This window comes from Muntiacus reevesi, chromosome 9 (assembly GCF_963930625.1).
Source record: "Muntiacus reevesi chromosome 9, mMunRee1.1, whole genome shotgun sequence".
Classification (NCBI taxonomy): Eukaryota; Metazoa; Chordata; class Mammalia; order Artiodactyla; family Cervidae; genus Muntiacus; species Muntiacus reevesi.
In genome coordinates, this window is record NC_089257.1 from 39593082 (window position 1) to 39609444 (window position 16363).

Consider the following 16363-nt stretch of genomic DNA (forward strand, 5'->3'; position numbering starts at 1 on the left):
TCAGCAGACACACAGTTTCAAGCAGAAGATTGTTTTTATCAAGAGAAATCTTAAGCAGAATCATAACACGCAAAACATGAGCGAGGAACTACTCTGATCTGACTGAAGTGGGCCGTCCAGAGGTCACAGCCCATCTTCCTGGCCTCCTGTCACGGAGGCCTCTGGGGCGTCTCCACAGAGCCTTGGTGCTCTGCGAAGCAACTCTGACCTCAGGATATCTGAACTAAAGAGTGCCAAAGGTCCCAGACGGGTTAGATACATTTCCCAGGGCTATGCCATCAGCTGAGGCCAGCAGGCCTTTCTTTCCATTTCCTCCTTGTTTCAGTGACCTAAGACCAGAACATGATGCTGGTTACCTGATTTGGGGGGCGTCTTGGCATGGGACAAGGTGATCTGCCGAACGGTTCAAATCATTTATTGTCAAACCAAACTGACCACCCTCAGGCCTTTAGGACTGCTGGGGTCCTGGGAACCTCAGAATGCATTGTGCTTGATCCGGACCTTCTTCGGTTTGATGTTCATGCGTTTCCACACTTCAGCCGTTGTGCGGTCTGCTTTGGTGACCCCACTGAAGTCGAATGTGGTGATACGGGGCAGGGTGCACAGCACATATTGCCTGTGGGGAAGACTCGGGCTGGGGGCCAGCCCCCCTTGTAGGGCCCCTTTCCCCCTCCACCAGTCACTCTTGTCTCCCCTGACTGCAAGGAATGGACGGACTTGAGTAGAGTTTGGAGGAGACTGGATTTATCCTGATTGGCTGCAAGAAATGCCTAAAGCCTTCTACTCCCTTCCCCGGCCCAGGCAGAGCAGAAAGATGGTGTTGGGTTTCTAACCCTAGCTCTCCTCCTTTCCCTCATGGGAGCCCTGCCACATCCAGGGCAGGGGACTTACCTATACCCCTTCTCCTCTTCAATGGGGTTCCCGTGCAGGGTCAGGCTCCGGAGCCGAGGGAGGACAGCCAGCTTGTTCACTTCTCCAAGGCGCTGGATGCTGTTGCCATGTAGATAGAGGACACTCAGGTTGAAGAAAGTTGTCAGGACCTGTTGGGAAAGGAGACTGGAAGCTAGACTGGACAAAGCCCTGTATCTGTGCTCAGGACTGACTGGTGGCCAAAAAGGATGAGTTTGGGGAACAACTTGTCACCTCACAGCCATGCTGGATTGAGATTGACTTTAGCATTTCATTTACCTTTGAAGGGGTTCAGGGGCACCACACTGACAGCACTGTGATCCTAGGGGCAGGTGGTGCGGACCTGGGTCCCCCCACTGCCACTGACTTGCCAGGCGCCTGTGTGCTCTCCCGGAGCCTTAGCTGTCCCTTCACTGAAGACCATTCCAGCTTTAGTGTTCTAAGATTCTGTCACAACAGGGGACAGCACCTTGCTAGGTACATCAGAGCTTTTAAAAGAACTGTTAAATTGAGATCCCTGCACCTGGGGAACAGTTTCCAAGTCATATGATAGCTCCTGTCTTTCCTAACATAGAACTTGGATGAAAAGAGGCCAGTTTTGTTTGTTCCTTAACATTTAGCCTGAGTTCATGGACAGTAACTGCTGTTCTTTTAGTGACTACCTCTATTGAAGAACTCGGCACAGAGCACAGTGGGTGCCCAGTAAGCCACAATTTTACTTTAGCCTCCTATGCGAAGGCTTGCTGTGTGCTGGTTGCTTTTCATACGTTTTCATTTAATCCTCACAAAATGTTTATAATGCCGGCCTATTTTCTCCATTTTTCAGACAGGGAGGTTGAGGTTTTCAAAGGTTAGGAGCTTACCTAAGGTCACAAAGTCAGTAAGAGGCAAATCTAAAATTTGAACCTATAACTGTGTGAGCCCACAGCCATGCGCTTTGCACAGCACCATGTTGCGTTGCTACTTCCTTGATAACGTGGGAGGTGGAGAGGCTGGGGGCTGGACAAGGTGGCTTCGGGCCCGCCCTGGCTGGACTCACAGGATCAATGGAAGTCAGGTCATTGAAGGACAGGTCGATCCAGGCCAGGTTCTCTGGATGCTCCAGGAGCTGTGAAACCGCATGGTTGAAGTCTCTCAGGTCAGTGAGGACATTGTTGTTTAACCGCAGGGACTGGGTCATTGACTTCCCCGACTTCGCGTGCCTTACTGGTCGTAGCCCTGTCCGGGGCTCCTCGCTTAGCAGATCTGTGGGCACAGAGTGAGCTTTGGGTGTGTTATCTTTGCTTTTCTGGCTCTGGGGGGTGGGAAGGGACAGAGCTGGGAGGACTTGTAGCTAGAGGAGCTGGTAGGGCCATAACCTCATGTTGTGTCTTGTGCAATTGCATGCACTGTCTCACAGGCCCCAGCCATTAGAGGGAGCTTGGATTAAGGGCCAAAGTCTTCCCATCCCAAGCTCTTGGTTTGGGTCACGTGCTCATGTCGACTGTCATTGGGTTCTCTGTATACCACCCCTGTGGGAATTGGAGGGAGGCACATTTTATAGATGAGGAAACCAAGAGCACGAGATGTTGGACCTGAGCCAAGATGCTAAAGCACAAAATCCAGAATTATCCGCCAGCAGACCCTATAGAATTTCACACTCTAGATGTCCTCCCCCTTCTTCCGTTAATAGTAACTATGTGCGTCATACTGGACATACAATGGTGAACAAAAGGAGCAAGAGGCTCTGTATGGTAATAGAGCAGGGGTGAAGCAGATGTTTGTGTCTTGGAGGAGGTCGCGTGAGCAGAATGAAAGCAAACAGTCAATATAGTATGATAAATGCTCTTTAAATTGTGGAAGCACAAGGAGAGGGGCTCCTAACCCAGTCTGAGAGCTCAGGGAAGTTTCCCAGGGAAGGCCGAGCCTGAGCTGGATATCTCAGTGGGTGAGGAGACATTAATCAGGCAAAGAAGAATGGAAAAGGTGAGAAGAGCACTAGCAAAGGCACAGAGGTATGGGATAGCAGGGGCACACGTGTATGTGCTGGGCAAGGAGCCTTGAAGACCAGGTTGAGTGTCTTAGACTTTATCCTGTGGGAGGTAGGAAGCCACTGGGGGGTTGAAAGCAAAAGATGATTCACATCTTTCAGAAATGAGAGATCACTCTGAAGCTTCCATTTTGGCTCTTTCAGTCATCCAAGCAAGGATGAAGGGGACACACAGCATGACTTGACGGTTGACTAGAAGTAAGGGTAGAGTAATATTCAAGGGTGTCGCTCAGTTTCTTGGTATTTGGAGAAATGTCAGTCCTATGGGCCGATGTGGGATGAAAAGGAGAAGCATGGTTGGGAAGGTGGGAGAGAAGTCAGTGAATCACCAGGGCAGGGCAGGGAGAACCAGGACAGGATGGTTTTAAAGATGCTCAGGGAATCCATAGTCTGTAGGAGTTTCAGGGAAATAAACTGAAAAGTAATTTTAGCAATTCAGAAGTCTTTGGTGACACTGTTGAGGGTTGTTTCAATGAAATGACAAAAGCCTGGGGGCAAGCTAGATTGGAGTGAGTTCAGGAGCAAATGAAAGGTAAGGAAATATAAACAGGTGGTATAAACAGCACCCTTAGAAAGTTTGAGGAGGAAAGTTGGAAATAGAGCAATCTTTCTTTTTTTTTTAAGAGTGATCTTAAAACCTATCTATATGGACCCCTTCCCTTCTTTTTTTTTTTTTTTTCCAACAGATAAGGTCCTGGGAGAGAATGGGCTCTGCCCAAGCTCACAGACTTGTCAGTGGCAGAGCCAGAACCACTCATCAGCTCAGTTGAGGTGATTAGATGTTTCCTGTTGTCCCTGTTAGCCTTTAGTTACTTGTCTAAAGCTGCCTCCCAGAAAGGAAATATTTAATATTTTCTGAACTGGTCAGCTTGTCTTCAACCTCCCCTCAGCTCTGACTGGACACACTTCTCTTCCACCCACCCCTGCCCAACTTGAACTCAGCTGCAGGTCAGGCAGCATCCACCAGATGGCTCTCTGTCTTAGTCCTGGAGTGAGCAGAACCCACAGGTGGGCCTGAGGTTGGGGGGAGGTGGCAGAAGGGTCCTGTCCTGGAGGAGAGTACCCTAGCTCATGAATAAACTAATCCTGACCCCCTGCCTCATATCTCCTGACTTTAAACCCTGACATGAAAGAGGAGTAAAAGTTAAGATCAAAATAAACCTGCATATGGACTAGTCTCCAGTTTGATGAGGTTGTGGCTTGGGAATACCACCAAGCATGGGCTGATCCCTAGCTCAGGGGGAGCCCCTGGGGATGGCATTGCCTAAAACTTGAGGCTGCCTGGGGTTGCTGTTATCACAGGTGGAGGAGGGAGTCCAGGTTGCTATGGGTTACTGAGACTCAGACTCCCATCACAGCACTGCATTGCCTGAGGATCAGTCAAAGCTGCCCTGTTTAGAGTAGGCCAAGACAGGGCTGGAAACTGGACCAAAATGCCAACATTCGAAGAACTGGGGATTGTCTAGCTCCAGGATGATCTGAGGAAAACATAATCTGTCTTCATATTTCCGGAAGGGTTGCCGTGCAACTTTCCCCATATGTCCCCAGAGGGCAGGAGTTAGTCTGATGTGAAGAACTTCTGTATGTCATTCCTCACCCTGTAATGGAAGGGTTGGGAGCTGTGTGGTGTGGGACTCCCTAAACTGTCGGAGTGGTTAGAGGACTGTGCATTGGAGGTGGTAGACTGGTTGCCTTCTGAAGTCACTGTCGTTTCAGATTTTATGCTCCATATATTAATTCAGGAAATTGTGTACCAAGTTCCCCCAAACTACTCTGTCCTCTAACCCCAATTCTAAGTAAATACACCAAGTGCTGTGGAGAACCTGAGGGGCCTGGCCTTTTGGGGCTTAGATGTACCTCTATGCTTCTCCCTCCCTCACTTAGCAAGAAGCCCCATGCCTGGCATATGTATACAGACCTACACACAGATATGTAGAAGTGCTTACTCATAGTTAGCTGCTCAATATTTAAGTACTGAAAGGGCATCTGTACAGATTACGTTTTGTGCTGTGCAGTTATCCTTGGTCATAGTAACTCCTGTCCTCATTCTGAGGACATCATTGAGGGCAAAACTACATCTCCCTCAGAGCTAGGAATTCTCAGGCTGGTAGGAGTCATACTTCCTTCTTCCTCTGTCACCTCAGCTATCTTGTGCATAGCCATTATTTTAGCTAAAACCCTGTGGAACATGGACTCCCATTAGTCAGAAGTGACGGCTTGCATAAGAAGGGAAGATCACAGCCAGCGGGTGTGTGAGAGAGAACAAGCAGGAGTTACTGTTGTGACTGATGTCAACCCAAGTTCTAAGTACCCTGAACCCAAACCCAAGTAGCATCCAGTATCCTTGATAACTATTCGCTTGCTTCTTGAACTTAAAGGTGGCCGCTGATTACGTAAGAGAGACAACCAAAGCCAGGTAATGCGTCTAGGATGGGCCAGCCTGTGTTCTGTGAGGGCAGATGTACTGATGTGTTTATGAGAGCAGATAACAAAGACAGAAGAACTTCCCTGGGAAGAAGCTTATTACCTTGAGAATATGATCTTGCTGAAGCCTCCCTCTGTCCCCTCCTGAGAGGTACTAACTGCCCCCTTAGAAACACACTGAAAGATAAAATGAGCGTGGGCAGTGCTAGAACATGCAATAAGTGTGGGTGATAATGGAATAAACTTGGATATGACCAGAGTGAATATAAAATTTGTCAATAACTATTTAGACTGGAAACATGCCAATTTGTTAGTTACAAGACTGTGCATGTTTCTACCGGTGATCAGGACAGGCTTGTGTTCTGAGACAGGAGAGTAGGTTCTGCCTGTTGACTGGGATGCTGAAGCAGCCTGTAATTTTCTTCCATTAGTCTCTTCTCTCCAAGTAAGAAATGGAGAATAAAACTATCAGCTGATAGATTAGCTCCCCAGTTTTCTTCCACCTGACTTTCCTGCCGTAGCCTGGATTCTTTTGACGAGCATCAGTTACCCTAAAAGCCCCCTTGGTTCCTTTCAGATGTGCTGATTTTTTAAAAGGCCGGATTCTTCCACTCCCACCTCCCTACCCACTACTACTCCCCAAAATGGTGACAAAACTCCCACAGGCTTACAGGAAGAACCTCTTTAGGCATTTAAGTAAAAGGCTGGTTTCTCCTTAGGGACTACAACCAGCCTGCTGCCATGGTGAGTGGAGTGCTATGCTCTGGGGGCTGACCTTGGGTCACGTGGATGCTTCGGAAGGAGTAGTCAAGAGGGGGCTCTTGCACCGAAGTGTTCATGTAGTTCCGTTTGTTCATAGCTCAGGCCATCGTTTGTCAGGTGTAAGCATGGGCCCTGGGAATCCGGATTCAGCCTGGGAGGACAGAGAAGGACTGGTGTTCGGCCCTCAGGTTTTCCCCAGAGCCCTCCACCCCAGGTTTGCGTGGCTGCATTTCTACTTGAAGATCCCAATCTTGATTCCTTGCATTTGTAGGGCACTTCCTACTTCTCCGAGCACCTTCACATCCCTGAGAGTTCACTGACAGTTAAAACACCCTCTTCTACTTTCCAGACGAAGAAACTGAGACCCCAGGGTGAAAGCACTTGCCCAGAGTTAAGCCAGTGAGTCAGCTGTGGACTGCCATCATAGTCTCCTGAATCCTACTCAGACCCTTCCTGCTACTCCACAGAAGTTACCACAGAGGCTGTCTTGATACCTATCCTCTGGTGACATCAACTGGGCTATTCTGTTGCTTAACAAACCCCTGAGGGCCTGTAGTGGATTTGGTGTCCGCCAGCCCTTTGCAGCCTAACACAGATGGGGATTTGCTACCTTCTCTGCTTGTCTGTCAGCCCCGTCATCTTTCCATCCAAAGACCTTACTTTCAGCTACATCCTGAATGTAGTTGTACATATATAAACACACATACACATAAAACCAGAGTCTGCCTCACTCTCACTCACCTGTCACTGATGCCTGAAACTCCACCATTAGGGATTCATTCCTTTGGGTTCAGGGATTGTTCCCTGTTAAAATGGAAATACCCCTCTGAGAGGGGTGAACAGTGTTACCGTCATTTACGATGTGATGTGAATTGTCTTATCAGATCCTTTCCAGTTTGTTAGCTCAAATAAAGCTGAGAATTTTTCCAGACTGGACAGAGCCATGAGACCACCGCTCACCTGGGAAGAGGAGAGCTGACACTTTCCCAGAGGGGTTTGTATGTGGCACAAACAGAAGATAAATAGACTGACAAGTATGTGTCCCAATCAACCTCCCCTTCTCACGCCATCCACTACTGTCACCTTTGCGTTTACTACTTGTTTTCCAAAATGATTTGAGGTATTTAATGGTAATAACACACTCATGGAAAAGGATGATTTGTAGAAAAGAGCTGTCCTGACAGAAATATAATGAGCGTCACAAATGCTGGCCATGTGTGTAGTTTTTGTTTTTCCACATACATAATTTGAATTTTTCTAGTAGCTGTATAAAGAAAAGTCAAAAGAAACAGGTGAAATTAGGTTTAGTAATATATTTTATTTAACCCACTATGTCCAAAATGTCATTCAACATATAATCAATATTAAAAATTGAGATACTTTACACTTACAGCACATCCCAGCTGGAGCAAGCTACCTGTCAAGTGTTCAGTAGCTGCATGTGAATACAGGCTACCATACTGGACAGTATGGATGCAGAAAATGAAAACATGGAAGAGAAAGATTAGAAGCCAAAATAAAGGAAGCGAGAGAGGTGTACCAGGGAATTAGAAAACTCTGCCTCTACTTATCCCCCAAATTCCTGGAAGCTAAAGCAAAAGGGGGAAACTTAGCATATGTGGTTCTCATCATTTGATTCAAAGAAACAAATCATTTGTATGCAGAGACAATAAAATTCACAAATGTTATTAACATGGAATTTCTCTTAAAAACCATGGACCTTGTAGCTTGTAATTCAGCTTAAGCTTAATACAGCCGAGGTAAATTCCTTTTTTGGTGACTTAACATATTCAAGGATAGAGTTGAACAGGTTTAGAGGAATGGAAAGTGAATTTCTTCCTCTCAAAAAGCAGCAGCCTCAAAAAAAAAAAAGTAAAAAAAAAAAAAAAAAAAGCAGCAGCCTCAGGAATTCCCTGGTGGTCTAATGCTTTCACTGGAAAGCTCTGTGCTTTCACTGCTGAAGGTGCAGGTTTGATCTCTGGTTGGGGAACTAAGATCCCACAAGCCGTGCAGTGCAGTCAAAAAATAAAATACATATAAACAAGTGAGATCTGTCAGCATGCTTACAGGTTAGGAAAAAAAAGCATTCTCAGCAGTTTTGGGAAAGTGCTGGCTTGAGTCACTTGACAGCTGAATTGTCTGTCAAGTGTGAGACGGACCTGGTGGGCATGGGTTGTCAGTTGGGCGATCTGAATCTTTGGATATCAAATCTACAGACATGACAAAAAGCACTTTATTCTTTTGTAGAAATAGAGGAAGGTGGCTTGTGTTCTCACCTAGACTTGAGGACCCACAACGAGTTTGATGCCTCTGAGTAAGACTGGATATTTTCTCAAAGTGAGTCCTTTGTTGGAACCCCAGAGTTCAGCCTTACAGGACATGGATTTCAGCTTACAGTATTTAAGGGCAGATTTTTATCATTAGTCTCCTTGACCATCAGAGAACCTCAGTGCAGTTCCAAAGGGCTTCTGAATTTGTGTAGCACCAGCTCCTGGTGCATTTTTCTGGAAGAGTTAGTATTAAAAAATGGAGCCCCAGTAGTTGGATAAATCAGCCCATTGGAAAGGGTTATTAGTCTTCTCCATTTAAAAAACAGCTCAGACTGTGAACTAGTATTGTGTCTTATTCATCATCTAGTACAGGACCTGGCTTACACACACTTGGGAAATGTTTGTGGGAGGAATGAATGAGACACTGCCAAATACAAGGATTTGTGTTTTGGGAGTGTTGATGCTAAACTGCTCTTTCTAACAATTGGCTTCAAGATTCAGCTGTTTGAGTCCACACCTCATTCACAGTAAGATATTTAATTCAATTCTTTGAATATTTGTTGAGTGCCTGCTGTTCTATGCCTGACCAGAAGGAATGAAGCCAAGATACAAATAATAGGACCCTGTCTGTCATGAGTAGAGGAAGGCCTGCTGGGTTGCTATTGATTGTAGAAACCAGCCTGCATCCAGTTCTAAGAAACAGCTGCATACTTAGTGAATACTCTTGTGTTTCAATACTCAGTTCTAGTGTACCCTCTTTGAAGACTTTCTTTCCAAATAAAATTGATCATTGTGTCCTGTGTTAACTCCCTGGATGAACCTTATCATGGTCTCCCCTGCATCCATCTCTTTTGCCCTCTGACTTTAATAGTTCCATCCACTCTGACACTTGGTTCCGCCATGTGACTTGCTTGGCCAAAAGGATGCTGGTAGACATGAAGCAAACAAGCTTAAAGAGAGGACCTGCCCTCGTGCTCTTTGTCAGTGCCAAGAGAACACTGCTGGCCTGCTGAAAGGATATGAGAAACACATGTAGGTGAGATACATGATAAAAAGAGCCAGCGATCCCAGGTGAGGCCATCCTAGACTAGCCTATAGCCAGCCTCCCCCAGGTCAAGATCAGGAGAGTCACCGAACCCACATGTGACTGCAAACACATGAATGAGTCCAGCCAAGACCAGATGAAACATATGGCTGACTCAGAGACCTGGGAGCAATAATAAATGTTTATTGTTTTGAGCTACCATGTTTTTGGATGGTTTGTTATGTAGCAGTAGCTAACAGATAACATGCCCCCACTGTACTTTGAAAAAAATTTCATCACAGCCTGTTTTCTCAAATGTAAAATGGAGACAAACCCTGTCTTGAAAGCTGTTGTATGTCCTGTAACATGTTCAATAAATAAAACCGGTTGTTCTCTCTGTACTCTTAAGCTTGAGGACAGGAACAGAAAGCAGACTTCTTTCTCTCTTCCCACCTTCCCACCTACCCTGCACTGAGCCTGAGTATTCACTAAAGGCTTGATGGACAAATGGATAAATAGAAAAATGAAAGAATAAAAGAATAAATGAATGATATCTTCAAGATGTCACATAGTGAGCCTTGAAGTGACATATGTGAGAAGTGTCAAGCTGTAAGGTTGCCTTATTCACTCCAGTGGCTGTTTTTGGAGTCTTTTCTCCAAAGCTGCTATTCAGCCTCATGACCAAGAGCTAGTCAGACCCTAGTGTCTTCCTCATTTGTCTACACTGATTAACTTGATGAATGACAGGGTTAGGGGCATACCTACTCTGTTTTGAAGTTTTTATTCTTGCAACTGGAAATATCATTTACTGTTTTTCAATTTTGAAAGTTAACATAATAGCTGAATGAAGTCAAACAGAATAGAGAGGTACACAGAGTAGCAACTAAAAGTGTGACTCCCCATCTCACTCTCCAAGAGCGCTCATGATTTACAGTTTGGGAATATAACCTCCTATAAGACACACATAACAAAATTATATATTTTAAAATGAACCCATTCTGTCTATTCCTTTGTAAACCTACTTTTTTTCCTTTTCAAATTGTTGTAGATTCTTTTATCCTTTTTAATAGCTGCAGAGTGTTCCACAGAATTTGTGTGTAACCTACTTAATTTAACTTCATTTAATCAATCCCAAGCTGATGATGGAAATTTGTTTTCAGTTTGGGGAAACTGCTGACAATTGCAATTTGATTTGTTGATAGCCTATCCCTTCCCTCTCAGGTAAGTAGCAACATGATGGCCCAGGAAGCTTTGAGAAATATTCAGATGAAGAGATCTGATAGGAGATTCAACAGCCTAGCCCCAGTAAGAGCTATTTATGGGCTACAGGTGGAAGGAAAATCGAAGAATGTCATGAAAAGTCTGCACATAACCTAATGTATTCTGGGAAGATATATCTCCAGGTACCAAAGGGAGGCCCCAAATTCAACCTGGTTCTTGCCCCTCCTCCCCCAACAAACTACCATTTCTTACCCTCACCTCCAATTTTGCAGTCCAGCCAAATGCAACTACTCTGAGTAAGTTTCCTGCGCCTGCCTCTGGGCTTCTGTACATCCAGCTTTCTCTGGAGTACAGTTTCTTCTTTCTGCAGTGCTAATTTTTAATGACTCAACTCCGGTTTCCCTTTTTTTTTTTCATATCCAAGTCTGGGTGTGCAATTTCTCTTCTGGCCTCCCATCACACCCTTTATTTACCATTGGTAGCACTCATAACACAAAGATTATCTCCTTACTACCTGTGTTTTACATAAACTCCACTGGGGCAAAAGCCATGTTTTTCTCATGGCTGTATCCCTACATTGGTGGCAAGAGTTATTTAGTTGCTTAATCATGTCTGACCCTTTGTGATTCTATGGACTATAGCCCACCAGGCACTTCTGTCCGTGGGATTTCCCAGGGAAGAATACTAGAGTGGGTTGCCATTTCCTTTTCCAGGGGATCTTCCTGACCCAAGGATCAAACCTGCATCTCCTGCATTGCAGGCAGATTCTTTGACTACTGAGCCACCAGGGAAGCCAGTGGTGGCAAGTAGTAAGTACTTAACAATATGTTAAATATTGCAACAGTGAATAATACTATAACAGAGAGGGACAGAAAGCTGCTATAATTGAGGGCTCTGAGCTGGTCTGGGCTCAGTCAGGGGAGCTATTCCAGAAGAAGTGACTGCAAGAAATCTGAAGGATAAGTGCAAATAACTATGGCACAGGGAAAAGATGAACGTTTCAGGAAGAGAAAATAGCATGTGCAAAGGCTCTGTGGTGAGTGGTTTCTTGGAAATTTTGAAGACATTAAAGAAGGTCATATAACTGGAGGGAGAACGGGAAGGAAATGTATGGTTAGACTGGAGGTTGGAGAGGTGGGCAGGAGCCAAGTTGTTGCTGCTGCTAAGTCACTTCAGTTGTGTCCAACTCTGTGCGACCCCATGGACGGCAGCCCACCAGGCTTCTCTGTCCATGGAATTCTCTAGGCAAGAGTACTGTAGTGGGTTGCCATTTCCTTCTCCAGGAGCCAAGCTGGGATGTTGCCTAATGCTTAGAGCAGTAGGAAGCCCAAGGTATATTTTTAATTGGGAATGTTGTGGGGGAAGTGAACAATATCAGATTTACATTTTGAAGGGTTAATCTGGTTGCAGTATGCAAAATGGCTGGGAGGGAAGGCAGGAAGGATGTGATGGAAACTAGGAGTATGAAAAAAAAAGATATTTAGAAGTAAAGTTGACAGGATTTTATAATGGATGGGAATGGAAGAGGTATTAAAGATAACTCTTGTTTTTTTTTTTTTTACTTCTGTAATGGTGGATACAGGTAAGACACTGGAAGAGATCCTGGCTTGGAGTACATAGAGATTATGAGTTCAGCTGCAGACATGTTGAGTTTGGGTCTTTGAGATATCTGAAGGAGCTGTTAAAGATGCAATTGGTTCTATAGATCTGGAGCATGGGGATGAGGTTGGGCAGGGTTGGAGATACACACTTGTGTATTGATGCATATAGGTGGTAAACAGATGTGGATAAGACAATTCAAGAGGAGAATCTAGAGTGAGGTGGAAAGTTAGCCTAGGACAAAGCATGAGGGAGCTTTAAGATAGTAAGTGATCAATCAGGGTCAGTTAGGAGTCAACCAGAAGCTAGCTAATCATGGCAGCACCAGACACAGGTGCTTTGTTAAAGATTGTTTAGTTCTTGTTTAGTTAAATCTGTTTGATTTCCATTGCTTTCAGTCTCTCTAGTTCCCTTTCCCCATTTAAACTTTCAAGGAAAGATTTGAAACTCATTCAGGGCGAAATGTCAATAACCCAGTGTAGGCTATAAAAGGGTCTTTTGCCCCAGGGCAGTTAAACTACTTTGAATAAGTCCTTAAGCTAGAGAGGCTGTAGGCGCAAGCTAGAGACTTGGCTGGAAGACGGAGAACTGGGGTCTAGTCCTAGTTGTCACTGATTTGGTGTGTGGCCTCCGGCAAGTCACTGCTCCTCTATAGGTTTCAGTTTTCCAATCTGTGATATCCTTGGCCTCACTAAACTCAAAAGAAAGACTGGATGTGAAAACACTAGGTAAGTCGCTAAATATAACAAACCTGTCATGAATACTGTTAAAAGGAATGAAGCTTTAACTGCAGAACTTGGAGAAGCAGACCACAGAGTGGTGTAGGGAGAAAATATAATTTAAGGACAGAACCCCTAATAAGTATGTGAGGGAAGATCCTGCTGATTCTCTGAAAAGGAGGCTCTACCCTGGGGTCTTCCTGCTTGGAAGGAAAGGGGCAATTCAAGCCCCAGAAAGTTTCCTACATCTCCAGAATTAGGGACTGTGATTTACTCTAATCCTGCCCCCATGTTTTGAAGACTTAGTCGACCAGAGGAAAACCAACCACACGTTTGACGGCGTTTCAAATCTCCCAGGATATGTCAGGGATTTGAGACAGTAGTACTAGGGGGAGGGATCCCATCTTTGTGACGGGGGATGTTCTTAAGACCCCCATATCTGTCTGGGTTTGTTTCTCAGAATTCCCTTCCCTCCCCTCGCCCATCTATCCCACAAGGGCTTGTGTCTCGTTCACTGTGAAAGGGGTGAAAGGCAAGTGGGGCGGGGTTAGGTCTCAGGTTCCCAAGAAAGAAAGCTCTTAGTCTTTCAGTGTGCCCCTCCCCTCTCCATAGAGTTCTCGTACCCTAGAGCAGGCTTCCTGTTTTCCCGCCCAACTCACCCGCAGTTGCTTCCCCTGCAGCCCGGGTCCGAGTCCTAGATCCCACGGTTACTCAGCGCAACTCCATGGTAACTGTTTACGTCACCACGTCCCCTCTAAGAGCCGTAGGCGCTGCCGCGATGCCTACCGGAAACTGTAGTTCCTCAAGGGAAGGGCTCCAAAGCCGCGGGTGGTGCTGGGATTTGTAGTTGTCTTTGCACTCAAGCCGCGGGCCAGTGTCCGGAAGTTGTGGCACCCTTTTCCCCTTTCCAGTGGCCCTCACACTTCCTTTCCCCGGGTCCTTCAGTCTGCTTTTGCGTGCGACGCCAGCCGACAGGGGCCAATCGCAGGGCGACGCGAAGGGGCGGGGCCATAGTTTAAACTAATTGTGCGCTCACCGCGCTGGCGCGGGCCCGAGAAGAAGGCGATCCTGGGGAAGTGAGAGTCGGAGCGGGAGCGCGCGGCCAGGTAATCGGCGCGGGCCCGCTACTAGCGTGAGGCTGGGGCACCTGCAGGGATGCCCGAGTCTAAAAGAGGTGGTGAAGAGGCGGGTGCGGGAGGAAGGCCTCCTTCATAAGCGAGGCTGACTGGGGAGAGTCTTTCGAGGGTAAGGTTTGTAAGGAAAGGGCCTTGTCCGAGAGGGAGGTGCCGGGCGTGCTTAGGGGGAGGGTCTGTTTTGGGGGCGTGCCCGTGGAATTGTGTCGGGGGGCGACGCGGGTGTTGGTAATGCAGGTTCCTGAAAGGAGTGTCGCCGAGGGTTCCTGTAATGGGAAGTCTTTGCCTATTATTGTTAACAATAGTGGTAGTAGTAATAATAAACATTTTCTGAGGGCCAACTACGTTTCAGACACCGTGCCATACCCTTTATATGGATCATCTTTTTAATATTCCTAACAGCTTTATTATAGTTTATTACAGATGGGCCGCCTGAGATTTATGTTCACCTTGGCCCGGGTTACACAGCTCGTGCATGGTTGGCTATACTGGGGGTTTTTGTGGGTTGGGTCTAAGTGAAGGGGAGGGATTGTGTTGGCTGTGCGGGTCGTCTTCGACGAGTCAATTTCTTTTGAGTCTCACTTTTTTCATATGTAAACAATGAATTTACCTGCCTAATCTACTTTCCTGGGGTTATGAGGGTCAAATCAGGTGGGCTGTTTCTTGCAAGCATCTTGGAGAGTACACATTTTTGAGTATAAGTGATGTTGACTGCTGTGAATATATGGGAAGTTAGAGGGAATGTTCAAATCAGGTAAGGCAGCCTTCAGCCAGCTGGGTTGAATGTGTTCCCTCCCTTTCTGATCCTGTGTGGTATTTTCTCTTTCAGAGGGAGAAGCCCGCGTACTTCTTTGTGAAAGCTGCTAAAGTACTCTTTTCTTGGCCCAAGTTCAAGCAAATGATGGCTAATTATAAAGCCTGAATCCTAATCCATAGACAAAAACTATACTCCCCAAAACTAGAAGATCTTAACCAAAAGCTCATATAAGGGACATTTCTATTTAGAATGTTCTTTTTTTAAATTTGTGGAATATGGGAGTGGAAAGAATGCCTTGAACTGAGACTCAAGTTCTAGAACTGTTAGGATGAGGGAGAACCCTGCCGCAGATGGCTAAACAGAGCTGATCAGGGAATGTTTTGGCAGCTTTGTCTAATTGATAAAACCCTATGGTCAGTAGATATGTTGGAGGCCATTTATTTCAGCATAGTGTACATTAAACAGACTCAAAATGAGCATTTCCAAGAATGAGACCACCCCCAAATGTTAGAACAATTCTAATAAATAACATAGTTTTGTGCTTTCAGTGGTTATTTCATTTTACCCATATATGTTTACTGTTTTTTCCATCATTCTTTCTTGCATTTTATTCCTTTGTTTTCATCAAATAGATAAATACATGCTTCTGAATTTTTTTTTTTTAATCACATTATGCAGCATGTCAGATCTTAGTTTTCCCACCAGGGATCAAACCCGTGCCCCCTGCAATGGAAGTATGGTGTCCTAACCCTGGACTGCCACAGAATTCCCCCTTCAGATGTTTTCTTAGTGAGAGTCTGTTAGTGGTAAATACTCTGTTGGAAAATGTCTTTAACTTCCTTATCAATCTTGATTGATAGTTTAGCTGGGTACTAGGCTTCCAATTATTTTTCCCCAGCACTTTGAAAATGTCATTTTACCGAAGTTATGGCTTATTATTGTTAACTCCTGAGAACTGTGTTCACAATTTAACTATTATTTCATTGTATGTACCCTGCCTTTTTCTCTGGTTCTTTTTAAGATCCTCTTTTTTGGTCATTTGTGTTTTGCAGTTTCATTACATGTGTGGATTTAATTTTATTCTACTTGGGCTAATAGTGATGCCTCAATCTGAGGTTTCATACCTTTCAGTTTTATGAAGATTCCCAGTCATTATCTCTTTATTTAAAAAAAAAATGTTTTTCCATCTGTCACCGTACAAAGATGCTATATTATAGACTCTTTTCCCCACACTGTACAGTTCATAATCCGTGACTCACTCATTTTGTTACTGGCAGTTTGCACCTCTCAGTCTCCCTCACCTATTTTTTTCATCCCCTCATCCTACTCCCTCAGCAGCCACCTGTTTGTTTTATGTATCTGTGAGTCTTCCTATTTTGTTATGTTTTTTTCATTTGATTTTTAGATTTCACGTGTAATTGAAATTGTACAATATTTTTCTATGTCCGACTTATTTCACTCACCTAGTACATGTTATCACATGTACTCACCATCCATGTTGTCACAAATGGTGAGA

The 16363-nt window shown here is 45.2% G+C and overlaps 2 protein-coding genes across 7 annotated transcripts in view; one reads left to right on the plus strand and one right to left on the minus strand.

Annotated features, from left to right (window-relative positions):
- Positions 1-21: 21 nt before the first annotated feature.
- Positions 22-13735, minus strand: LRRC51 (leucine rich repeat containing 51). 6 transcript variants are annotated; one of them, XM_065946291.1, is made up of 7 exons: positions 13617-13735; positions 6866-6950; positions 6138-6275; positions 2117-2154; positions 1949-2017; positions 892-1040; positions 22-616 (listed from the first exon to the last, which is right to left on the minus strand). In XM_065946291.1, exons 3-7 carry the CDS (start codon positions 6217-6219, stop codon positions 475-477), a joined length of 480 nt encoding a protein of 159 aa, XP_065802363.1. In that variant the 5' UTR covers positions 6220-6275; positions 6866-6950; positions 13617-13735; the 3' UTR covers positions 22-474. The 6 variants fall into 6 exon arrangements, with proteins under 6 accessions (XP_065802363.1, XP_065802362.1, XP_065802359.1 ...); XM_065946290.1 differs by having other exon boundaries at positions 2117-2172; XM_065946287.1 differs by having other exon boundaries at positions 22-329; positions 436-616; positions 1949-2172.
- A 185-nt stretch (positions 13736-13920) lies between these two features.
- The window catches only part of NUMA1 (nuclear mitotic apparatus protein 1), a 70423-nt gene continuing 67980 nt past the window's right edge, over positions 13921-16363 (plus strand). The window contains exon 1 of the mRNA XM_065944300.1: positions 13921-14063. The gene's annotated coding sequence lies outside the window, so the exon portion shown is untranslated. The remainder of the gene's footprint in view (positions 14064-16363) is intronic.

Excerpts from the sequence above, each read along its gene's own strand:
- LRRC51 (XM_065946287.1), bottom strand. The coding sequence starts at position 6,219 with ATGAACAAACGGAACTACATGAACACTTCGGTGCAAGAGCCCCCTCTT. Across the intron at positions 2,173-6,137 it reads AAGCATCCACGTGACCCAAG|CTCACTCTGTGCCCACAGAT; the intron begins GTCAGCCCCCAG and ends ACACACCCAAAG. Across the intron at positions 617-891 it reads GAAGAGGAGAAGGGGTATAG|GCAATATGTGCTGTGCACCC; the intron begins GTAAGTCCCCTG and ends TCTTCCCCACAG.